Genomic DNA, 26,977 nt, shown 5'->3' with positions numbered 1-26,977 from the left:
AAAGTACCTCCTGGTTAAGAGAGTTGCAGGAAGAACTTCTAATTTGTCGTGAGAATCTAAAGACATTCACATAACAATGGTACATGGAGATGTAGGAATCTCCTAAATAAAGAAGTCTTGTGCTAGAATATTCAAACAATAAAGCCTCTGCACAATTTTCCACAGTGCCATACTGAGATTGCATGTTTCTTCCAGAGAGGGAAGGATTTCTTCAAACAAAATGTGCTGTACCACATTTCTTTGCCAAGCATAACAGCCCACCCACAAAGGAGAGCATGTGATGAGGTATAATAATTTTGATAGTTATTAAGGAAACTGCTTTTTGATAACAGGGCGAGGTTTTTCCAGTGTGCTACAGAATGATAATGCTACTTTGCAAAGACCTCTACTGACAAGGACCCCCAGGAACTTTCTAAATATTACCGGATGGTTAAAAAACAAAAGCTGCTTCTTTACAAACCTCTGACTGAAATAAATCAGAGTCTAAGCACTGAAGTCTAATTAGAGTGTAAACAAGTGCAGCATATTTTGGCTAAAACTCAAACAGGGCTTCCACTTCCTCATCTCCAGTCTCAAACTACCTAGCTTCTCTTAAAATACAAATATTTTAGCTCATTTCAGCGACAGTGATGGCATGTTGGGAAGAGGCTCCCTAACAACTTACTGCCTCAGCAAGTTCCCTCACTAGGAACCCTGTGGGATGTCTACTCTCCTAAGACACAGTAGGAGCAGTTTGAGTGAGATCTCTATTTACAATTTTTCCATAAAACCCCAGTGACTGAGTGGATTCAGTCAAGCCCTTGAAGACATGGAACCAAGCTCTGAATGAAAATTAAAAAATGGTTCCTGTCCTAAGCACCCAGTTTTCCACGTGTGATTGACGGAAGGGTGTAACATATTAAAATGAGTTACAACTGCTACTCAGAATCAACCTATGCTCACAGGCCTAGAACATGAGGGATATCTCTTATCAAAGAATTCCAAGATTAAAAACAATAATACCAGCACCTATTCTTTTTTTAAGATTTCTTATTTATTTATTTATTTATTTATTTATTAATAAATAATGTGTGTGAGAGACACAGAGAGAGAGAGAGAGGCAGAGACACAGGCAGAGGGAGAAGCAGGCTCCATACAGGGAGCCTGATGTGGGACTTGATTCCAGGGCTCCAGGAACATGCCCTGGGTGGAAGGCGGCACTAAACTGCTGAGCCACAGGGATCCCCCAGCACCTATTCTTACATGACACTTAGGTTTTAAAATTTATATATTTAGATAGATAGATAGATAGATAGATAGATAGATAGATAGATAGATAGATAAAACTTTCACATCCGTATCTCACTTGTCCAAATATCCTATGTATGAGTATTTGCAAAAGCAGATATCACCATCTCTCTTGTGTAGGTAGGATACCTAAGACCATGAAGTTAAGGGATTAGTTAAATGGCACAACTCAAGTCAATTCTTCTGCTTGTCAGACTCTCTGACCACAGCATCACAATAAATTCTAAGAAAACATCAAAACCACAAACCTCACCCCATTTAGAACTTCCTCTGTGGTTCACCCTTAATAGAGTTTGAAGTGGAGCAAAGAGAAGAATCTGTGGAAGTTCTGCTTCACTTAACCACATTTTCTAACCCAAACCATTCCTTCAGCCATTACGATCTCCTCTGCTTTCTCCAGTCCCCGGGGAATAGAGGTGAGAAAAGAAAATGTGATGCCATTTCAGAAGCATTTGTAATTGCTTCAACAGAGCGAGGGCAGCATCATTTCCCAGAGCATCGCATACTCTAAGTCTTTACAACCACTTCCATTACATGGTCTCCTCCCTCCAGCCAGGATTTCTTAAGGCAGGGACATCACTGCAACTCACACAGCTCCCCAGCACGGAGTTCAACACTAGTTGGGATGGGCACACACACACACACACACACATACACACACATATACACACAAAACCATCATGAGTGAGTAAACAAATGAATACCATCAAGCTGAAAAGATTTTTTTCACTGAAGACCACAACCAAGTTTATCATCACCCCTTGATTATTCAGGGATTTGTTTTGTGTTTGTTCTTTATCCTTGTTTTGTTTTGTCACTATGCATTAGAACAAATAAGAAAGGACAGACAAAAGAATAAACGAGTAGCACACAAACTGAGTTGTATTTTGAGATGTGTCAGAATTTGTTGTCAGGCTAGGAAAGAAGACTACGTTACTGGATAAAGGAGGTTTGGAAAATGTGTGCTTTTTTAATTCACTCCATAAACAGTAGTGATAACCACATCCAATTCCCATAGATTACTTAAGAATTCAGGTTCTGAGAACAAAGATGAAGAAATAATCATAGAACCAAGAGAAAACCTAGAGATTTCCCATTCTAACAGAAGACTACCCACATTCCCATCCTCACTATGCCATGATTCAAAGATGCTCACCCAGCTTCTCCTCCAAACTTCCAACATCAGGTATATCCATACCTCCCCCAATACCCTCTTCCATTTGAGAACAGCCATCTGTGTTAAGAGTTGTGATATACCATGCCAGAATCTAGTTTCTTTCAAGTCCCACCCATTCATCATGACTCCAGCCACTGAAGCCATAAGGCTTTATTTTCTTGAATTCGATCACTGCTCATACCACAGGCTCACTCTAGACACTTTGAAATGTCAGCGTCACTCTTAAAATTTGGTGCTCAGAGTGGAACAGAACACTCTGACCCATGCAGAGTGCTTAGTGCTATAACATCAGTTGTTTGGGGAGCTGGATTTCTACTGACAAGCTTGAGAAGGGATAAGGGGTGGTATAAAAAGCATCATTCACAGAGTTATAGAAAATTAAGTTCAATATCAATTCCAACACTGGACCAGCAATGCGACTTGGGGAAATTAACAAACTCTCTGGGCCTCAGCTTCAGTGTTAGAATAAACATTAACTTGAAAACTCAGTAGCCAGATACACAAAAATTTATAGCTTTCTGAAAAAACAATGATTAGTCAGAAAATGTAATGGGAAAATATCTCATTCCTAATGGCTACAAAGTTTTTTAAAAAAACTGTTAAAAGCTAAAAGTATTCCTACTTAGGGAATATCCAGATTTATACAAAAAACTTTTACATTTTTTATACCCACTAAGGTAAGGAAATACACAGAATTTATATAATGAAACTACTAAGCAATATATGTGTCTGGGGAAGCACAACATTCCTTGAAGTGAAGCCTGAATACAAAAAAGTTGTCATGCTTTTCCAAATTTATTTTATGTTTAATGCAATTCCAATCAAAACCCTCTAAGAAGGCTTTCTTGTTCACTGCTGAGGGCAACATGAAATTGGTAAACGGGACAATTTGGCAATTGGTAAAAGAAAACTCAAAAATAGTTTTATCCTTTGTCTTAGAATTTCATTAACAAGGAACTTCTACTAAAGAAAAACAAGACTTGCACTGAAATATGTGTTCCTAAGATGTTCATAACATACCAAAATCATTTCTTATATTACAAAAGTGGAAGCAAACTCAGTGTCTAAAAACAGAAATTTAGCTGAGTAAATAAGGGCAATGTGTGTATGTACATATGTAATATATATGTATATATTACATGTAATGGAATAATGGGCATCCATTAAAAATAATTTGGAAGACTAATGATATGACATTATATTCATGATATATTCAAAAAATAAGTCAGACTAATATGTAAAAAAACACTTCCAATTTTATATGAGCTGTAATATATCATGCAGATATAAATCATATATAACAGTATTGATCTGTGATTATCTCTGGATAATGATCATTACTATTAGGAGTCACTTAAAATTCTATCAGGATATGTGGTTTTTTGTTTGGTTGGATGTTTGCTTGTTTGGGTTTTTTGTTTGGTGGGGACTAAGATGGATAAGGAATTGCTTAGGTTTTCAATTTCGTTTCTATAGGAATTTAACTAAACAACTCCAAAGTCCAAGTGAAAAAAAAATTACTGCTACTAATTAAGACGTTTTGGGCAAGAGCAATAAAGGAAAACTTGACCAACAAAATGTTCATTTACCTCATCGGCGCATTATCTAAACTATGTAATATGAGTGCCAAAACCAATAATTAAAGAAACTATGCAGGTTATCCAGAACCAGACCCTAATGTACATAAAAAAGTAGTAAATGATAAAAGTCAGTAAATGATAAAATGAACAGATTTTTACAAAGTAAATCAATAGGAAGGAATTCTTTGATAAAGCTTCAGATTAGCCAAAAACTTAGGAAAAAAATATTAGATCCTTAGTACTTACCATAAACCAAATCAATTTAGCTGGATTACAGAGGCTTTAAAAAAATCTTTAGGAAATTGGAAGAAAATATGGCTGAATAATTACTGTATCTCAGATGATAAAGATATTAAAAACACCAAGGCAAGAGAGAAAAAAACACTTTCAGTACTTCTAAACACAACCTAAATAAAGTTGAAAGACAAATAAGAAAATTATTTGCAACTAACATGACAAACAAAAGGTTACTATTCCTAATTCAAAGAGCTCTTACACATTGATAAGTAATTAATAGGTTTTACAGAAAAATGGGTAGACATCACAAACAGGCAATTTAAAAAATAATTGATAAGATAGCTGAGAAAATTATGAATTATATTTGACCACACTAATCTCAGAAATCTCATTAAGACATTAAAATAAGGTACTATTTGCCTTATTCACATTGATAAAGGATCTTTCACTTGCAACATTCATAATCAGTAAGGGTGAGGTGATGGACACTTACGGAGAAATATAAGTTCAAACAGCTTTGCATTGAAGTCTTTTTAGCACTCTCTACTAAGAATTTTTAAAACATCCCTACTCCTACGTAACTAACTTCTATGGACCTGTCTTGAAGAAATAATCAGAGGAAAGAGGAAATTTACATATAAGGAACTTCATCACACAACTACTTAGAATAGCAAAAGATTCAAACAGCCTAAGGGACAGGCAAAGAGACTGATTAAGCAAATTACGACGTCCTGAATAAAATTTAATATTTTAATTAACAAGATTTAATAAAATAAATGCTCATGATACAATATTCAGCACAAAAGATGGAACGCAAAACTGAGTGGGGACCCCTCGTGTGGTTTGCACGTGTGTTTATAAAGGGTACACAATATGGTTTGGGTGTACTGAACAAAGAATGGAATAAAATGCACCGAAACATGGACAGTAGTTAATTCTAAAGCAGTGGGAAATCTAAAGAGATTTTTATCTTTTTCTTTAAAGTTGTCTGGATTTTTTTAATCCTCTACAATTAACACATTCTACAAAGTTCCATAGTTTACATTTAGTAAGAAAAAAAAGCAATAATTGGGATCCAGCATTCCTAATAGACAAGGTATTTCAAAATCTTGATTTGGTCATCTTTTATTCATTGACTCCTAAACCTAGCTATTCTCTAAAGTTACCTGGAGCAGTTTCTAACAATAAATCTTCCAGCCCACCCTTACTTCACCCTCAAAATTCTGAGTCAGAAAGTTACCTCAGTACATTTATGTTTATTTGTTTATGGTTTAATTTTAGTTTTCTCTCTTCTTACAGCGCATTGTTCTTTCTTTTAATGTTAAGACAATCACTTTCAACTATATTTTTTTTCCTGTTTGAATTTACACAAATTTCTGAAAGAAAAAAATAAGAAACTTCATCCAAAGCCATGCTAAAACAAAGGTATACTGAATTCCCACGATGTAGATATCTTCATTTCTCAATTTCCTTACCTACCTAGTGGGGATAAACGTGGTCCCTATTTCAGAGACATTTGGGGAAAGATTAAATGAGTTGATACATTTCAGTGCTTGAATAGTTCCTGACTCACAAAAAGTTCCCAGTAAATGTTAGCTATCGTTGCAACCACCAGAATCTTCATCACCTGCAGATCTAGGAAGATTAAGTGAAAGAAATAAAGGTAGTTTTAAAAGCTTCATTTTTGATCACCGAATGTTATCTCCTAGACATTGTTCGTTTAAATACAACATTGTTTAATAATTCATTCTATGACTGCCAGAGATTAACCAGGAAATTCACCAGTCTTTAAATATTCATGATTCCCCTTAGTTCCTCTTCCAAAAATGGGGGCATTTGCCACTTTCAGGCTTTGGGGAACTTTTCACTCAAGATTCCAAGGTTACTTGACAATAATTTTCTGTTACATTCAAGCACCTGGGTGGTTCAGCAGGTTGAGCGTGGGACTCTTGATTTGCGCTCAAGTCATGATCTCGGGGTTGTGAGATCGAGCCCCACCTCAAGGCTCCGTGCTGGGTGTGGAGACTGCTTAAGATTCTCTCCCTCCCCTCCCCTACCCCTCCCTGCTCACTCTCTCTCTAAAAATAATAATAATACTTTTTTTTCATGTCAATAAATTTTTCTACTCTCTGAAATGAAACCCATCAGAATCTGAGCAGCTCTATCTTCAGTGCTCTATTTCCTCTTGTGCTTCAATTTTCTTTTAAACTCACTTGTCCTACCCTCTCCAAGATTAAGGATTATTCTCCTTAGTCAAAAATATGGAAGCAAAATAAAAATGGAATAGTTCTATTTTCATCATGTTGCTGTAATACCGCATATCTCAGTTGTCCAATGATTGCCTTTACCTTTCTGCTCTCAACATAAGTATATATAATTATCTATACACTCATGCTTTTTGTGCCCTCGGTGTTTTTCACATGCTTCTCATCTTGACATCCCCTGGATTTTTTTTTTTTACCTTTATTTACACTGTTACAGGTAGGTACCACCTGTTTATCTTCATTCTTGGTTTCATGAGCTCATTGGAGAGCTCCCAGTGATACCAAACTATTTGGTTTGGTTTTGCTTATAGTAGTGCTCTTTTCTTCTTACCTGAGATCATCTGTAATTGTGTAGCCATGTTTCCACTTCTAAACTGCCCAGGCTTCGAGGTCTGTCTTCCCTCTTGAAATGCTTGTCCCTTTTCCAAGAATTTTTTTTTAAGAAGTTTTCAAGAATTTTAGAAACCTAGTTTCAGTGAAATCTAGTAAACCTCTAACTATGCCCGGGATTCTTTCCTAGAAATAGTGTGTTAGCACATCCCTTTCTTTCCAGGTTACTGTTATTTGCACATCACCAAGAAGTTCTGTATTGCTGGTAGTACTTAGATACAAATAAGCAGCTGCTTTTATTGTTCTTTGGAGACCTCAAGCAATGAAAATGTCAGCAAAGCTAGTCATGAAATTTTAAGATAAGCTTCTAGCAGAATGAATCTGAAACAATTTGACTAATCGAATTAGCCTAATTCTGTTGCCAAGTTCTATTATAAATAATATCTGGTTGACCCCAAAATAAAATGCCATATGGATTCCTTTCCTCTTGTACCCCTTCAATGTAGATGCTTCATGAAGGATCTGTCCTTAGCTCTCCTCTTTTCATAAACATGTCCCCAGTCATGTTCTACCAGTCTTCTGACTTCAGCCATTCCTTCTGAAACTCACACAACCTTGTCTCTAGCTCTGACCCCTCATCTCCAACCAGTGTTTCACCTGCCCACCAAATAACTCCATCTGGTTGTCCCAAAGACATCTCAAACTTAGTGTGAATCCATAATCTCCCCTACCAAATTCTTTCTCTCTTCTCTTGAATTTCTTGTGTCTCTTGGCAATTCTGCTCTACCTAAGCATAAAAGCCCTGTACTCACATTTGGCCCCTTCCTCTCCCACATACACGTCACCAGTTGCCAAGTCTTACCAATTTTAACTCCTTGTATCTCTGACATCCCCACCCTCTGCTACCCCTTGCTCAAGCTCTCTTGGTGTTATGTATGACTCATAGCCTAACTGATCATCCCCCATTCAAGTGTTCCTCCTTCAAAGTCTATTACACAGGCTACATTAAATTTCTTAAAACATGGTTTTAGCTCTATTAATCCTCTCAACACTTTCCCTTGCTTTCCATCCCAATACATAGTAAATTCCAAACCCCTTGCCCTGCCATTCAGAATTTTTTTTATTGAAGACTTATTCTCATCCTGTTTTCCCTATTTTATTTCCCCTACTTGTGTGACAACTAGGATTCCAGAATCACTGTTCTAAATAATGTCCCAATTTTCTGCTTCCAGGTCTTTGCTCACATGGAGCCTGTAACTTCAATACCCTTTCTCCCCACTCGCCTGCTCCCCAGCAACTATCTAACATACTCTACTCAAATGCTATGTCAGAGCCTCTCCCACCCACATCAGCTAGATACAACTGCTTCCTATCTCCCCTCAACTCTCATAGAACCTTCTTTTGTGCCTCAGGAATGACATTTATCACTTTCTTAGACTATATAATTACGAGGATGGTTTTCTTTCTCTATGAGAATGTAAATTTCTTTTTTTTTTAAGATTTTATTTATTTATTCATGAGAGACACAGAGAGAGAGAGATAGGCAGAGACACAGGCAGAGGGAGAAGCAGTCTCCATGCGGGGAGCCCGACGCAGGACTCGACCCCGGGTCTCCAAGATCATGCCCTGGGCTGAAGGCGGTGCTAAACCACTGAGCCACCTGGGCTGCCCAAGAATGTAAATTTCTTGATGAAAGTATCTACTTCTGAATAATTTTTAAACATTGCACAACACCTTGAACACAGCATTTGTACATAAGTACCTCAGTGTTGTATAAATTAATCATTAAATGACTCAGTTTCAGTTCTACCTTATTTACAGATTCAAGCATTTAAGAATATTAGATCCTAAAAAAAAAGAATATTAGATCCTCGTTAATCCATATCTCTAAAATACTCACACTCCCAAGTATTGTGCTTATCTTTATCAAGTACGTGATTGCAATAATATCATTGAATCATGAATGGTTACAATAGCTTTCTAGTTGCACAAAATAAATAAACTAATTCCCAACATAATCAAGAAGTAGCCTTATACAGAATTAGAATTTGTGGGTGTCAACTGCTAAAATATTCTAAGTCAGGCAGTTAAATATCTAGGCAACTGTTCATTAAACAGAAGTCTTCCTTAGTTGAACATTAAAGAAGTAAACATCTATATAAGTTATTCATAAGAATTAATTAATAATTAATTAATTGATAATTATTAATTAATTAATAAGTATCTGATGTGCCAGGTTATATCAGATGTCTATGTGAAGATACTCAAGTTTCTGGGAAATTTTTGGGAAGCAGGTGGTATTTTATATCTATTTGTTCCATGATAATGTGGGAAGGAATTAGAGGGCTATGGTAACTTTTGATACACTAGCAATAGAGCTAGGTATACAACTTAAGGTTGACTTATTTTGCCTTAACAAAATTAAATTATTGCCATCTTATTTTTCAGTAATTCTTACAAGTTCCTATGAAATTTGGCAAAAGTATAATAACTTGCTGTTGAATATTTTATGAGGAAAAAGGGCTTCTATCTTAAAAGAGAATCATGCCTACAACATCATAAATTATCTTCTTAATTACCTAGACTGACATAAGGGAGGCATCATATTAACTCTGAGAGACAAAACATTGATATTCCTTAGCAACCCTCTAGAAGCCTTGTGTTGCCAAAACACTTCAGATGCCCTGCCCCTACCCACAGCTTTCCTTCCCTTATTACTAATCCCAAGGTGCAACCAGTCCAAACTGGCTGTGGACAAGGGTGGAGAAGCCTTGCTAGGTTCACGTCGGCTCTTGTACTTAAGGCATTCTTCTCTATGGACTACCCGTAGTGAGAGGTGGGTGATTACACACCAACACTAAAAATGAAACAAAAATGAGAAGCCCCACTCTTGTTGTCGACCAGAATTGGCCACAGTTTTTCATGATAGATGGGACAGTGAAGGAAGTTGTGAGAAGCTGGACTAATTACTCACTCAGGAAAATGGTGCCATGAGTTGGCTAAGAGCATGGAGGCTGAACTCAAATTGCCTGGGTTCAAACCCTGGTTCCGTTAGTTGTGAGAGTTCAGATTAGTTAGTTAGTTAAGTTAAACTTACATTTTCTCTTCTAAAATGAAAATTATTGCAACATCTTTGTTATTATGGTGATTCAATGAGATAGTGCCTAAAAAATACTTACCAAAATGTTTGGCATAATACATTTAAAATATTACCAGTGAGCAGCCCTGGTGGCTCAGCAGTTTAGGGCCGCCTTCAGCCCAGGGCCTGATCCTAGAGACCTGGGATCGAGTCCCACGTCGGGCTCCCGGCCACGGAGCCTGCTTCTCCCTCTGCCTGTGTCTCTGCGCCTCTCTCTCTCTGTATCTCTCATGAATAAATAAATAAAAATCTTTTAAAAAATAAAATAAAATATTACCAATGTTTGCTCAATTACAGCCTTTAGATACAGTGGAAGAGACTCACAGGTTATCAGAGTTTTTGTTCCTAAAGACAAGATTTGATCCACAGAAGTGATATGAAGACCCACCCTCATTGCCTCGTGAGTGGGTTTTTTTTTCTTTTCAAAAGAGCTGCTTATGAAATTTACAAAGTGGGATACTGATGAAGTCATATATTCTTCTAACACACAAAGAAAAACATGACAAAGCTAAAGAGCAACATGTTGTTTTTCTTCAACAAATGTACCTGAACTTACACATCCAAAAAAAGGTTTTTTATCTTCAAAGGAGTCGCATCAGGAAGCCATGCACTTATTTCAACAATGCTGCCGAGTATCTTTGGAGCTCTTCCTTCTAAATTACCTTCTGAGCCTGCTTCAAATTCTTTTAGTTGTCTTCATTAGCAACCAATTTTTATCCTCGGGGAGTTTTTAATTTTGAGTGCAGATTTAAAACCCACTCTTATAAAATAGATGGAAGATAATGTCACCTCTGGCCAAAAAAATAATAATAATAATAATAAGGAAATAAGGGCCTTTTGCATAGTTCATAAAATGCCTCAAACAATTCCAGAGAGGGAATCTCTAAAACATTTCAGGCTTATGGAAGCATTATCAGAATTAGTGTGCTACTTTCTGTGATTAACAGATTATGTCTTATTTACTTAATTTTATTAAACAAATACAGGGCACTCTGCGTCAAACGCTGTGCTAGGAACTTTCACATACATTTAATGCTCATATTTTATGAGGTAGATTCTCGTATTATCCTCATTGTTCAGATGAGGTAATTGAGGCACAGAGAAGTTAAGGATTTTTGTCCAAGGGCACAGAGCTCTTAAGTGGCAGAGCCAGAAATCAAACCCAGGCTATTTAATACATATGCTGTATTTTCTAAAAAGTACAACCCCTGGCCATTAACACGTATGCTTTCTGGGTTTTTTGAGGTAATGCAATTTAAACTCGGTGAAAGAGGCTCTATCTCCCCATGAATTATTTTTTAACCACAGCTAAAAGCCCTCTTACTGTTAACAAGCATTATCTGAACTCTTTTTTCTCTATCTCCACATAGCAAGTTATACAAGGAGGAAACACTGCCACTTTCTAGCTTTCTAGTTTTTGAATGCTCTGTAGGCTAGCTATCCTGTTTTCCCACATAAGCAGACCTTTTCCCCGGCGGTTCCTTCACCCCTGTGCCAGGAACAGTCTCCCTCCTCGCAGGCTTTCCTCCTGCCTATATCAAAACTCCCTCCTTAAAATTCACTTTTTCCATCGCATCACTCAACAGCTCAATCTTGCGAGATTAATGGGAGGGAAGGAAAGACATTAAAATATTTTCAAGTTCTCTTTGAAAAAGCACCTTATATCGTTTTCCACCAGCAAAATGCTTTGAATGTCTCACTTTGCCCTCCGTCGCTTTGAAATCTGAGTTTCCAAAGCAGCTTCCTACCAGTGCCAAGAGCATACTGCTGGCCAGCCATTCGGTAATGACGACAACCCCAAGGAAACATATTTAAGCAAATTGAAAAAGTTGATTATGCTGGAACTTCTTTTATTTCAGGATAAAAGAAAAATACAGGAAGAAATCTCACAGAAGCGGCTGAGAATAGAAGAAGAAAAACTAAAGCACCAGCATTTGAAGGTAATTTATGAATTTAATTTCATTTCAATGATTTTGTATTCAAATAGCTTACTAGCACTCAAAATTTCTATGGTAAAGATGCTCTAGGAAGGAAAAAAATTCAACATATTTCTACTAACACCCTAATAACCATAGAGGAGGCCAAGGAGCTCATAATATTTGCATATGAGATTAATACCTTCTGGTAAACATGTAGAAAATTGAAAACATGCTTGTATTACTTTTATCTTTTACTACTGAATTTCCTCATTTTCTTGGGTAACCTTGAGAATTCAGCCTTGTTAATTTGGCCCCGAACACAGTCTTGCTTAACATCCCTAGGGACCAATCCAGCTAGGAAGTCCCTTTTGAAATCAATGAAAAGCCAGCCTTCCCCCAGGGGGTGTACAACAGACACTGTCTGGCCGAGCCAAGGATGCTTATATTTAAAAGCTCAGTGCAATGAATCCAATATTGTTTGAGTATGTTTGGGGAGTTTTGTTTTCCTTTGTTTTTTTGTTTTGACAAAACATGAGATCATAACCAGAAATAAACCTCCATTTTTAAAATCAGACTTTACATCTTCCATGGGTGTGGTCATTTTGTAATTAAAGCACATTGAGTTTCAACATTTTATTGCGTAGCTTAGCCACAGGATGCAACCAAATGACAAACAGGAGCTCCTTGTGAACAGACCCAAGCAGGAAGCTACTTATCTAGCAAGGCTGCTATCAATAGATTTAATTAATCCCTCAATGAAACAATGCCTTACACTCGTGGGGTCTACACACTTAAGATAAACCTGCCGAACTCAGCTCACTCGGCTTTCTGATGGATCAAGTAGCCACCTCTGAAAAGAAACATAATTTGGAATTCCAATTAGCCTCCGCTCTCTGGATTCTGTTTCTTTGCTCCTATATAAATTGACATTTCCGATGTTTGATGGATAATTTCAAAGTAGATTTAGCCTGCTACCCTTGCAGTATGTCATCCTGAATTTATGCGACTAGTAGATAGAGGCAAGAAATGCAGTGTGTAGAACCAGAAAAATCAATGGAACTAAAACAAATTTTACCAAGTTATTTTGGTGAAACTCTGATCAAAAGTCAAATCCACAGTAATTTTTGAGCTAAGCCATTTCTAATTCCGTAACCAGTGCTTATTCTCTCTCTCTCTCTCTCTCTCTCTCTCTCTCTGACACACACACACACACACACACACACACACACACACACACATACTCACACACACTTTGAGTCTCACAATAAACTAATGACTACTTCTGAATAAATGGATAGCTCTCTAGCATTAGCAATTACGGTCCTTATAGAGTGGGTAGCCAAACAGTAGAGCTCACAGTAGGAGAAAGGGTTAAACATCCCCTGAGTTCATTGTAGGAAGCAAGTTTGACAAAAGAAAGCTCTGACCCTGACTCGCTGAAAAGCCTGTTTCTGAGGTGACACCTTTTTTCAATACTTGCCAAAACCAGTCCAAAAATAATACATGATCTTCCCTATAGGTTTGCTTTCTGGAACCCAGGAGACTTTGTCTAATCCAATCCAATCAGAACATTTATCATGCTTTATATCTCCATACACTGTTGTGCAGATTGTGTACTGCACAAAGATACCTGAGAAAGGGGTGCTAACTAAAACCCTGCCCACACTCCCTTGGAACTGTGCATGCTGACATAGGACTCCTTCTGTCTGAAGGAGAACATTTCTTTTTCTCTGCACAAAGGTGCTATCCATCTTCCCAAGCTGTGCACTGACCAGAAGGGGTGGAGGTGAGATACACTTTTTCCTGATTATCATATTAATGCCACACAGACTAACAGTGGCCCCAGAGGGCTGTAGCCCTTCTGCCTGCAACCTAGCGGGGAACTCAGGATTAAATAAATAATTAGGACAAATTAAAAGATTTTTTTTAATTTAAATAAGAATATGGGACGCCTGGGTGGCTCAGTGGTTGAGCATTTGCCTTTGGCCCAGGCTGTGATCCTAGAGTCCTGGGATCGAGTCCCACATTGGGCTCCCTGCATGGAGCCTGCTTCTCCCTCTGCCTGTGACTCTGCCTCTCTCTCTCTGTGTCTCATGAATAAATAAAATCTTTTTTAAAAATAAAAATAAAAATAAATAAGAATATAAGGTGTGAGACCCAGGTGGGTGGCTCAGGGGTTGAGTGTCTACCTTCGGCTCAGGTAGTGATCCCAGGGTCCTGGGATCGAGTCCCACATCGGGCTCCCCACAAGGAGCCTGCTTCTCCCTCTGCCTGTGTCTCTGCCTCTGTGTGTGTGTGTGTGTGTGTGTGTGTGTGTGTGTGTGTGTCTCATGAATAAATGAATAAAATCTTTAAAAACAAAAACAAGATTAGGCGTACTCTTCAATCTGAGGTGGTCTATTAGCACTCAAAATTTCTATGGTAAAGATGCCATTAAAGATGTGGGATTTAAACCGAGTCTAAATGATAAGTAGGATTCATATAGATGTATAGAGGGCCTTTTAGTAAAAAATACTTATTAAATACCCATTATGTGTAAGGTACTAAGCAGGACACTAAGAAGATACAATAAAGTTTGACCTGTGTCCTTAAAATGATAACTGACACTGAAACCTGCAATGACATTCCCACTGTGATGAGCACCGCATGCGAGGCATGGACCGCAAAGGGAACACAGAGGAAAGCAGGGCTGTTTGAATAGTGTTTTGCAGAAAATGGTTGCCTGTACCAAATAGCAACTGGGCACCATTACAAATGGGGTTCAGAGATGTGCAGAAATATTTTTTAAAGATTTCTCTATTTGAGAGAGCAGAGTGAGAGGGGTGGAGGGAGAATCTCAAGCAGACCCCACACTAAGTGTGGAGCCCCACGCAGGGCTCGATCTCATGACCCCGAGCTCACTACCTGAGCCAAAACCAAGAGTCAGTCACTTAACCGACTGCACCACTCGGGCACCCCTGAAGTATTTATAAAGTTCATTGTACAATACGTTCACCAAGTCAAGAAAGCTCTGTTGTCTCTACAGTTAACCAGTCTTTCTCTTCTCTTCTTTATCCTTTGTCTCCACCCTACTGACCATCCTGAGCACTTTCCCAATTGCGAGCTGTTTCATTACACTTCAGTGACACACTTTAAACACAAATACAAACATTTACAAAGGACTCTCTGTATCATTACTACATATATTGCAAAGTAATGGTAGCAACTCGCTCTGATATTCTCTGGCTCTGGAACCTGGCAGTCAGTTATATGAATGACATGCTAGAAAGGGAGTTTCGGGGGACATGAGTAGCATTCTAGCTTTCAAACATTTTTGAGATTTGTACACTATGCTGCTCCTTGCCTAGTTACATGATCACAGTCTGCTGCCAATAAACACAAAATACACTTAGCTTAGAAAACTTTTCTTTTCTGGAAGTCCACTTGATTTGTATGAAAAATTAATTTGTTCCTAAAGTCTACTATAATATAGCATGCGAAATGCTTCAGGAAAACCTTTCCCTAAAAAAAACTGCCCAAAGATCTATTCCTCACATGTCACTTATATTTTCACTTAGTTACGATGGCTTTTGATTCTGAATATCATTGTGGTGACATACATTTTTCATCGACCTTATAGATGAAAGCACAAGTCTAAACTGTGACCTAAAAACAAAACAACTATTTGTTATAGTGTGTGATTGAACCGTATCGTTTTAACTGCACATCCAAATTGCATATTTTATATTCAGAGGCAAAGAGTTGATTCACACATTCATTTTTGTCATTTTACTTCTGGCAAAGATCTCAGAGGTAAATGACCTTTTGTGAATTATGAACAAAGTTCTATAAGGCTAAAATTAAAATTATTCTTATTCCTAGCCACACTAAGAACCAAGGCTATAGCCCCAAGTTCAAATAATCACATCACAAGAATTATTCTCTGTTCTCCGTAACTCAGCAACATAAAACCATCTCAATGCTTCTTATAGTGATATGGATGTAAATGACTGAAACTGTCCTCGTAGGTGGTTTGTAAGGACTATAATTTACTTTGAGAGGTGTCATCTGTCTTCATTACTATGCATTAGCTATCATCACATTCCATCAAAGAAAAATAAATTAAAATCAAGGTAAATTCTTAAAATGATAGTATACTAAGATTTTCTTGGCATCTTTGATCTCAAGTGATAAATCTTTGACCTTTATTAATAACATTTAACTGTGTCTGTAGGAGAACATTTTTACAAACAGCTAAACAGCTATAATTAAGGGTTAAGATAACACTGAGGAAAATAATCTCTGGCTACAAACCACTCTTATGGGGTGTGTTGTCCACAAGCAGTTGCCTGAAAATCTGAAAAGGCCAGCACAAATATGATTAGCTGGGACAAGGTCGTTTTTCAGTCTGGTGGCTTTCAAACTGTTTTGTGCATCCATGGCTGCCAGGCCCCCTCAATGCTTCAACTAGAGCAGTCCAGGTTTTATCAGTCCTAAAAACTATAATTCCATAGAATATATATTTGTAATCAATGTAATGTTTCTTATTGTCTTGGAAACCATTGCCTCACTTAAAATAACCATCACTTGATAATTACCTACCACAGTCAACCTTATTTAAATTTTGTTTAAAATTCAAAGGTATTTATATTCCAGTACCATTAATCCTAGCATCCTCCCCAGTTCTTTTTACTTGGTCTCATTTTAATCGTGGTTTAAGAGAAAGAAATCTCAGAAAATACAAAGTTCCCATTCTTCTCTCCTCACCATTTTAGAAACAGTCAATCCCCAATAAGCAATTTTTGAACAAATAATTTATAGGTAGATATATAGGGAGAACAGTTTTCTTTTTTTTTAAGATTTTATTTATTTATTCATGAGATAGAGAGAGAGAGAGAGGCAGAGACACAGGCAGAGGGAGAAGCAGGCTCCATGCAGGGAGCCCAACGTGGGACTCGATCCCGGGTCTCCAGGATCACACCCTGGGCTGAAGGCGGCGCTAAACCGCTGAGCCACCCGGGCTGCCCGGGAGAACAGTTTTCTTCAGGAGAAACTCAAACTCTCTGAAATAATATCTAACAGTTCCAAAGTAAGACATGGATAGGATGCTAGCTAAGTTCCCTCCAAAATTAACACATGTCTCATTTGCTTTAAGTTTTCTTACAGGCAAAGTATAAGATTGTAATTCCTTCATGCAAATTCAAGGGGGTTTTTTTGCATGTGATAAAACATAAGGTTTTTGTTGTTGTTAAAGTTAACAAAAATTCAACTCACCAATATTTAGACAGATCAGTGAACTTTGTGCATCACATTATTGGAACATGTAATCTGTGCTGAACTTGGGTATCTGGAACCAGGATGGTTCTCAGAAAAAAAGAAGGGGTATTGGATAAGCAAAGCAATAAATCCTGACCACACCACTTAAGACTAACATTGAATGGTTTAAGATACAATAGCAATTTCTTGTTTTGCCCATCATTTCAAATAATCCCACAAAGATTTTTTGGAACATGAGCTATACACTGTCATTGAGATGAATAAAAAATGACTTAGAGGAGGCTTCCACTTCAAAGACACAAGATGTATACCCATTAAGCAAATAAATAATAGTAAGGTATCACATGATAAGGTCCCCGTACAACTGGTAGACATACAGTATATGTAAACAGACAGTGCTGCATGATTCAGAGAAAAGAGAGTTCTCTGAGGGTGAGCATGGGGGGGAGGATGGAGAGTTTCACAGAGAAGGAGGGACCTGAACTAGAACTTGAAAGATAATAGGATTTAGATACATAAACTGGCTTTGGAAGGGAGTCACAAAGTGTGCACTGAAGGAAAATACCAGATTTATTCAGGCAAAGCAGTGGGAAAAAATCATTTCTCTTTACTCTGTCCATATTAAAATTCAAAATATTTCAAAGCAGTCAGAGATTTTGGAAATTGTTGACTGATATAAAAACATCTTTATGTTTCCTGATATCAGAAAAAGGCCTTAAGGGAGAAATGGCTTCTAGATGGAGTCAGCAGTGGAAAAGAACAGGAAGAGATGAAGAAGCAAAATCAACAAGACCAGCACCAGATCCAGGTTCTAGAACAAAGTATTCTCAGGTATGACCCTCACTGAGACACTCCACAACTTCTTTTAGTTTGACTTTGCATATATAAGAGCCATTCTTATTTTTAGAGACAAAATCAGATCTTCCATTTGGATTTCTAATAAAGGCTAAGACAACACCAGAAGGCAACAGATTTATTTTTTAAATACATAATAGTGACTTACCCAAAGCTCTCCAGGCCTATTTCCTCATCTATAAAACAGTAGTAACAATATCTTTTGTAGTTATTGAGCAAATGAAAAATATATGTATTTTGTATATTGTAGCTCAGCTACTGGCACCTACCTGGCACATAACAGGTGATCATAAAACAGTCCTTCCCAGCCCCATCCCCCACTCTCACCTTAGGACAGGTGACAGCCCTACAGGTGTGTTTACACTGTGCCTCCATCACCCTTCTCCCAGGCTCTCCCCAGTCACAACCATACTTTGGAAGAGAAGACACCATAGGAATACTTTACTAGTATTTTCTCTCTTCTACTTCCCTAATTACTGGGTCGCAAGTGTTGACCTCACTTTGCAATGTCCTTCCCTGCCCATCACACACCATCGGTACTAAGTCAGCACTTATGACACAACAAGGAAAGTTTTTAAATTGCTTTGGCTTAAAATGAGGTGATGGATATTAAAAAAAAAATGAAAAGCTGGAATGGAAGATGGGGTTATCAGTATTATCACAAAATACAGATAGCATGGAAGAAAGAGATGTGGAAAATGTCAGAACCATTTTCTAACCTATGCATGGAAAAAAGATGGGATTTCTTATGGCATAATAATGACAACAATTTAAAGCCTATGGATCTTTGAAACATAGGTAGCTTTCAAAATCTCACTCGCTGCGACTTTGTCCTCTTTGGTGAGAACTATAGGAAAAGACCTGCAAAGTGAAAATATCCCATAGCTAAACAACCACATTCTGTCCATCCTCAGCACACTATATGGACAAATTGCATTAAGCCTCAAATTGACAACATGGAAAAAAACTTCCTTTTTAAACTGATTTTCATTTTGCTTGCCTAATTTCATGCACTTGTATACTTAAGAGCTAAAATCATTGACTACTCATTGAGATGTTTTTAAACTAACAATTCTTTAAAAGTTATATTGTAATCATTGAAATGCTTACATTTACAACTCTTCCGTTGGTTGCTCAAAGATGTGAAGTGTTTCTGAATAGTAGATAACAAATACTTAAAAATAACTCAAAAAAATCAACTCTAAAGTTTGGAAAGCGTGATCCTCCGTAAGGCATCCCTTAGCAAGAGCTTCTTACCAAAGTCTGGCTTATCTGATGATTACTTTCTCATTGTCAATACAGAATCCTTTTCTCCAAAGGAGTTCTGGATTTAATCCCTGCATCCCCTGCACTCTGTAGACACCTCCATGCTTCCCTTCAGAGCCTCCTCATTAAGAATCTTTGCCCCTATTGAACACCTACAACTTTCTTTGCACTTGATGATAATTGAAGTGGCTACATAGACTCCATTAACAAGTCTGGGCAGCATTGTAAGTAATCCCAGAGAATTTACTAGGGTTCTACTGATTGCTTTCAGTCCATGCCTGAATGCTCTGAGAAGCACATAAGCTTCTAGCGGTATTGACCGTGGATTGCCTAGTTAGAGCTCCTATCTGACAAAAAAAACAAAAGGAGAAAGAAGAGCCAGAAGAAGTAGAGAAACCATATTTAACCAGCCATATTACCCACCAGATACTTTACATATATCATCCCATTTAATCTTCATAACCCTGACACAGTGTCATCATCTTCACTTTTTGTGCAGAGGTTGAAAAATTCACACAATTAGGAAGTGGTGGATCAGAAACTAACTCATTTGACTACGCTATGCTGCCTATAGAGTTACAGCACACAGCATTCCAGACCACACTCTATGGTCTGAAGAGTTATTATCTTTTATAGGAAGTCTCTAATATCTATATTAAATTACTAGTTACGTGTCTATACATTACCCAATTTCTGGCACCTTATTATGAATTATGAATTTTTGTTTTGTTTTAATTGAACTATAGTTGACATCTAATATTATTATATTAGTTTCAGGAACACAGCATCGTGATTCAACAACTGTACATTACACAGTGCTCACCATGATGAACATAGTCACCATCTGTCACCATACAATGTTATTACAATATTGTTGACTAGATTCTCTACACTGTGCTTTTCATGCCTGTGACTTCACTACAACTTTGTTTTAGATCTTTAGGATGTCATTAACCATCAGTGCTCCTTTATTAACACCGAATGATGTCAACCCCTAAATAGAAATAATAGTAACAAGAATGATTCATTTTTAAGTGCCCTTGTGCAATTTGCAAAGCACTTGCACTTACATTAAGCCATTTAATTCTCACAGCAATCCTAGAAAGCACTGACACCTCCGTGGCAGACACGGCAAAATAGGCTTGGAAAGGATAGAGGACTTAGTCGAGTTCACAGAAGCATGGGTAAACATGGGCCTCAAAACCAGTCAGGTTTAGTGTTCTCCTGCTGTAAAACTGAAGGAGTGCTGTAAGTGGAAATGTCCTGGAAATGCTGAAACACCTACCACCTCCCAGCAAATTGCCTTGTTTAAGGAATGGCCCTACAAAGGTATTTGCCAAGAGTTACTAAAGAATTTGCATCACTGTGACCCACAAAGCCATGTTTATCTTGTTAAAAATGTGCAGAGAACAGAATGTTCTGAAGCAACGTACAGAGAAAAAAAATATCTGTGCCTTGTCTGTATTAAGCAGCCTCCGCTACTGCCCCACATCGAAGAAATCATGTTGCCAGAGCAGCTTTACCTGATAACTGAACATTTTCTTCTCAGATATTTCTAAAGCTGCTCAACATCAGGTTCATGTTTTTAGATTTAATCTTTCTCCAAAACAACTACCTGTGGCACTTAAAGGAGCTAGTATTACCAGCTAAATAAAGTACATTTTCCTGTTAGCTCCAAGAAGCAACCAAGTCAACCAATGGGGTCGAGCCAGGCATAGCCATCTTCCTTCCCTAAACAGGGGAAGCATCCCCAGCCCTGAATGTGTTTATCACTTGACTTCAATGACTGCTCAAGGGTGACATTTGCCATCTGCCAGGCCTCTCAGCTAGAGGATAAGATTTTAATGGGAACATCAAAATAGAAACGTTGCTATTCCTTCAGGGTCTGTAGCAGGGCCAGACTGCCCCTGGAGTTTTCATTCCTACTACTATACTTCCACAGTCTTGTGAGATGAACTGAAAGAGTGTGGCCTTTGGCATTCAAGTCCCTATTTCTGCCAACCATAGTACATACAGAAGCTTAGATGTGTTCTTTCATCTCTTTGGGCCTCAGTTTCCTTGTCTGTAATAATGGGATAATTATAGTGACTTCACAGGACTTTATCAGTGAAGCAACTTCTTGAGTGCCTGATACATGTAGGTGTTCAAAAAATATTAGATCCTGTTCCTTACTAGGAGTCAAAAACAATTGAAAGAAGGACACTGCCTGGAGATTTATCAGGGGCTTTTTATCTTTTGGCCAAGATCTCTCATTTCCTTATGCCAGTACAAAGAATCTTTTTCTTTGAGTAAACTGAGATTAGCACCCAAGTAGGATTCTTTCCATTTGGAAATAATTGATGGGTTTTCTTTATGGCTTGAAGACTGAAATGCTAACAACAGCAGTTAGTTTTTACAGTGTGTGTTATAGACCAGGCACTGTGTTAAACCCTTCATATAGATTATTTCGTTGAATACCAACAATCACCTTATGAGGTAGATAACATTTAATGGGTGAGAAAAATGACATTTGTAGATGCTGACTTGCTCTGACTCCTACAGCTAAAAACTTAAGACCCAAGATTTAAAATCAAATTAGAAGTCTTAATTATAGAAATAAATTATGCCTCAGATCCTGCAGAAAACTTTTACAGAAGTCAAATCCTGTAAATGCTACCCTTTTACAGCACTTTTTATTTCCAATCCATGCTATGATTTCACTCTTTCACATGCATCATTTTATATAGACGTTCAGATGACTCTCTGCCATATTGAAAACACTCAGAGGTTCCCTGACTCACACCTAACCTTTAAGTAAAGCATGTCTGCTTATTCATCCTCTCAGTTTTTCTTTCAGAGAAGCAACATTTCAGAAAATAAGTAGGTTTCCATGGTTTTTGTCTCAGAGACACATTCTCAGCTTTGGAACAATATTAGTATTTTGCCTGGTGCCCTGATTAATACCTTAGGAAGAAATGTTCCCAGGAGGAAAATGATATTGAACAACTCCTTCTGAATCACTTTGCTTAAATAGACTTTCAATTTGTCTCCCAGATGAGCCCTGTTCTTACTGTGACCACTGAACCACTTACTTCCTGATTATAGGCGCAGGTGCAAATCCAGTGCCGACTTCTTAGTCCAGACATCCATGTGCATACATTTATAGGCTGGCTTAGAAATCCTCTTTTGTCACGTCTGTTGATTCCCTCCATCCAATAGCCTGTACCCCAAATGACCACCATCCCCCCACCAAGCACCCTCAGAAGTATCCCAAGGAACTATGTCATTCACATTCTAGATTCCTCTTTCCTATGCAGCTGCCCAGCTGTTCTCCATGACTCCTGCCAAAATGGTTTACATCAAGCTGCCCTCCAGACACTTGCTACTTTTTGAGCTGTGTCCAAAGACCTCTGACTTCAATTGGAGCACACAGAGCGCCTGACAGAAATGTCACAAGCATAAAATGCAAAAGGTTAACTGCCAAGGAGAATGAGACAAACGCACTGCCTTCCCTTTGAGAAGGATTATCTACTTATGATTAAATGTTCTTTAGTAAGGACCTTTTTTTTCATATTCTAAAGTGCCCTTCTGACCCTCTACCTTCCTTTAATGAGCTCTCATTTGTCTCCAAATGGTTAGAAACTGCCTGCCCATATGGTACTAATAGGAAGATACATGAAGGAGTAGATTTCTGTGTGATTGTATGTCATGAGAAAATCTGAGGAGCGGGCCGTAGCTACCACCACCCCACATAAGGGAAATTCCTCCACAAAGGGAGATTCCGTATTAGGAAATGCATTCTTCTCAATATCATATAAAGCAATAATCTACTCAGTTAACTCAAAAAAATAGCAGGTAAGATTCAATTTCAAAAAGGAACCCAAAGGATTGACGTAGAAATATAAAGGTTAAATGATTTTGATGCTGGTTGTGGTTTATCAAAATCCAGCTCATTTGATTTCAATCCAAATTTAACCCTACCTAATGCTCTGATCTACCTGTGAGGTCCACCTGTACCTTAATGAAACTAATGTCACATCCAACGCAGTGAGGAAGGCTACATGAAAATATCACATTCCAAATGTTTCTGCTTTCCTGCCCTGACCTAGCCAGCCATATCTAGCATCACATTATGGGAGATAACACAAGGTGCTCTTTTGTGACAACATGAGAGAGAAGAGAAAGGGAGAAAAGGCAAAAAAAAAAAAAAGAGAGAGAGAGAGAGAGAGAGAGACAGAGAAACCACCATTTGTTTCTTCTTCTTAAATTTGCTGTTGCCTAGAAACACTTAAGAAATTATTCTGAAGCAATTACATGAGTCAAAATCATTCCAAGCTTGTTTTTCACTCTCCATATTTGAGTAATTGGTTTATCAGATTTGCAGGAGTTCATCTGTTGTTGTTTTTAATTTCCCAGATATTCTGATTATTTTTAATTCAGGAGATTTTTTTAATTTCCCAAAAAGACCAAAATAAATCAGATTTCCAGCAAAAAAAAAGAAGAAGAAGAAGTATCTGTCCCCCAGCCCCCATCAGAAAAAGCCTAGTACAGTGCCTAGCACATAGGGGGAATACCTGTGACTATGCAGCTTGATAAATAAATGAATGGAAAAATATGGATGATGGATAGATGAAAGGATGGCCAGACTTGAACATATCACCTATTAAAGGGACCAGCTTAAAAAAAAAAAAAAGGACCAGCTAAAGACTACACAATGACATGAACATTAAGGAACTAAAAAAGGAAAGCCTCAAGAATCTTTAAAAAATAAAAAAAAAAAAAGAGTAAGTACCCAACCATCTTGAGTAAAGGGCAAAGTTACATGACAGTGGTACCCATGGTTTTTGAGGCCACTGTTGATGGCTCACCATCACTTCACTTTCTCACCTTTCCCTCTTTCATAGGCTGTTTTATTTCCTTGTCCCCTACCTCCCAACCTTCTCTGTTGTTCACACCTACCAATCTCATCCATTAGGTTAGTAGAAATAAGGGTTAAATTTACCCAGAATAAACACTCCCCCACCAAGGTAGGCTTAAAGGTAGAGTAGAATGACACCACTCCACTGTAATTCAATAATAACAGCTATCCTTTATGGAACATATACTATGTACTAAGCATTATTCTGAGAATGATCATTCACTGGAGGAAGTCTGATCACCATTATTTCATATAGAAGGCCACTAGAACACAGAAAACTGTAAATCCAATAAGTGAAGCCATGAGTCACATGTAGATCTTTCTGACTCCAGACTCATTCCACCATGACCCACTCAGCTTATTCTTGATACAGTTCAATAAACACGTATAGAGATCCCCCACATCAAACCCATCTTCATCTAGAGATTGAGAATCATAGGTGCCTCCAAGCAAATATTTATTTATGTTTACCTCCCTTTAGATATTTTAACTTTTCAAAGTGATTTTACATTAATTATTTCATTCAAAACACGGTAACTCAGAACAGAAACTTAAAACCATTAGTATGGATGTCATAAATCTTTGGCTGTGTTGACATGAGTAGAGAAGGAACAAAGAAATAAATGAACAAAGGAGAAAGTAGGAGAAGAATTAGTTTCAGTGATCCATCCTCCAAGTCATTACCATAAAGAATGTTCAAAGGCAGAGACTCTTTTGTATAATGTGCTACCAAAGGGCTTAGGCTTCCCCATTCCCCAAGATTGTCCCCCACCCCAGCCTCTTGGCTCAGAAAGCTTCCACACCACACCCCTTGGAATGCATCTTTTTCTGCCATAAGGCAAGTGTCACCTAGTCCATTTAGACCACCCCAGGCTAACTGATCCTTGTTGGTTATTCTATGTTATATTAAGGTTGGAATTTATATTTATTGGTCTTCAAATAATAGGGTCCTGTTCTTGGTATCAAGTATGAACAATTAACACTAGAAACAAAGCAAAAATGAATTGGATAGAAAGTTGAAAACACAGTGGCTGCTCTATAAGATTGTTGGAGTCAAATGTTAAGGGTTACAAGGCACAAAGCCGGTAATTATTTCTGAGTAGAGAGAGTCAGTGGCTGTATACATCATTGAATATGTTTTGCCATTTGATAATACGGTTACAAGTAGTTTATTCACTAAAAATATTTTCCTTTACAACCTTTTTTTAAATAAGAAAAAAAACCTCCCCAAATCAGGGGGAAGCACATTTGCAGCTAACTTATCATGTCTTGGCTATAGCAGTATTTGAAGATCACTTGGGACACTCATTACACCTATGCAGAGGTCAATGTGAATTATTATTGAAATTATTTAGCTCTTAAGTGTTTGGCATGTATGACAAGGCTCTCTACAGGCTCTAATTAAAAAACACACACCCATTTGAGAAGCCAGTATACCATACGGCACCAACCTCCAGAGCATGCATTTATTTGCTATTATTTTAAAATTACGTTTGTAATCTGCGCATGAAAGTGGGTGATTCTCTGAAAACCAGTTTGGTTTCTTATTTTTCATGGCAAGTGAAACCCTTGATTTATAAAATACGATTCTGATTAAGAGGGTTTGCTTTCCTACTAAATTATTATCTTCTAACATTACCTGCCTACATGGCAGTTTCAAATCATGATATATCATCTGTCCATAAGATAATTATTAATATTTACTGAGTTATATTAGGAGATATGATTCACCCATGCAAAAGCTGCTCACATGTAACCATAAATTATTAAGCTTTTCTAAACATCTGCTCTGTTCGCAATTATCACAGCAGACTGACACGTGTTTCAATGTCACTGCTGGGCCGGCTCTCTGCTCCTTGTTATCTTGAAGCTGCTGTGTTATACTCCTCCTGTTCTTAAATGCTCAGGATTAGAGGCAATAGATCTGGCTCAGGGCAAACTGAGTGTTTGTTGTATGCCAAATGCCCTTTAATTCTCTGGCATGCTTACCCATAGCATGTGATTGTTTGCACTGGTGGGTTAGCTCTTCCTTATTACACACATACCCTTTTGGCAAGGGCTGATAGTAAGGCAATTCTGGTCCTATGCCTGTGCATAAAAGTATTCTTCATCTTTTTTGGTATACTTTTATTTCAGTTTGGTGAATAAAATGTGCCTGACACATAGTAAGTACTTTTCAAAAGTTTGTTAAATGTTCGATGAAATTTATCAGACCCCTAGTTTTAAAAAATAAAACAACCCCCTTCTACTAGACTCTATGTTGTCAATTTTACAAGAAAATATAGTTTGATAATATCATGAAGCAAACTATTTATAAAGATAAAATATCTTGGGGCACCTGGGTGGCTCAGTGACTGGGCATCTGCCTTTGGCTCAGGTCATGATCCCGGGGTCCTAGGATCAAGTCCCGCATTAGGATCCCCACAGGGTTGGGGATCCATGGGTGGCTCAGTGGTTTAGCTCCTGCCTTTGGGCCAAGGCGTGGTCGAGTCCTGGGATCGAGTCCTGTGTCAGGCTCCTGGCATGGAGCCTGCTTCTCCCAATGCCTGTGTCTCTGCCTCTCTCTCTCTCTCTCTTTCTCTGTGTGTGTGTCTATCATGAATATATAAATTTAAAAATCTTTAAAAAAGAAAAAAGATCCCCACAGGGAGTCTGCTTCTCCCTCTGCCTGTGTCTCTGCCTCTCTCGCTGTGTCTCTCATGAATAAATAAATAAAATCTTTTTTAAAAAGATAAGATATCTTTAACCTTTGATCCATAAGTAATAGCTT

At 37.8% G+C, this 26,977-nt stretch overlaps 1 protein-coding gene across 2 annotated transcripts in view; it reads left to right on the top strand.

The window, feature by feature from the left end:
- Positions 1-26,977, top strand: part of PALMD (palmdelphin) — a 49,286-nt gene that overhangs the window by 4,956 nt on the left and 17,353 nt on the right. For both annotated transcript variants that reach the window (XM_072754530.1, XM_072754531.1), the window contains exons 2-3: positions 11,874-11,954; positions 17,896-18,020. In XM_072754530.1, coding sequence (XP_072610631.1) covers positions 11,874-11,954; positions 17,896-18,020 — 206 coding nt within the window. The remainder of the gene's footprint in view (positions 1-11,873; positions 11,955-17,895; positions 18,021-26,977) is intronic.

This window comes from Vulpes vulpes, chromosome 3 (assembly GCF_048418805.1).
Source record: "Vulpes vulpes isolate BD-2025 chromosome 3, VulVul3, whole genome shotgun sequence".
In the NCBI taxonomy this organism is placed as follows: Eukaryota; Metazoa; Chordata; class Mammalia; order Carnivora; family Canidae; genus Vulpes; species Vulpes vulpes.
The sequence above is the reverse complement of the archived record's forward strand: the minus strand, read 5'-3'. Positions and strand labels throughout refer to the sequence as shown.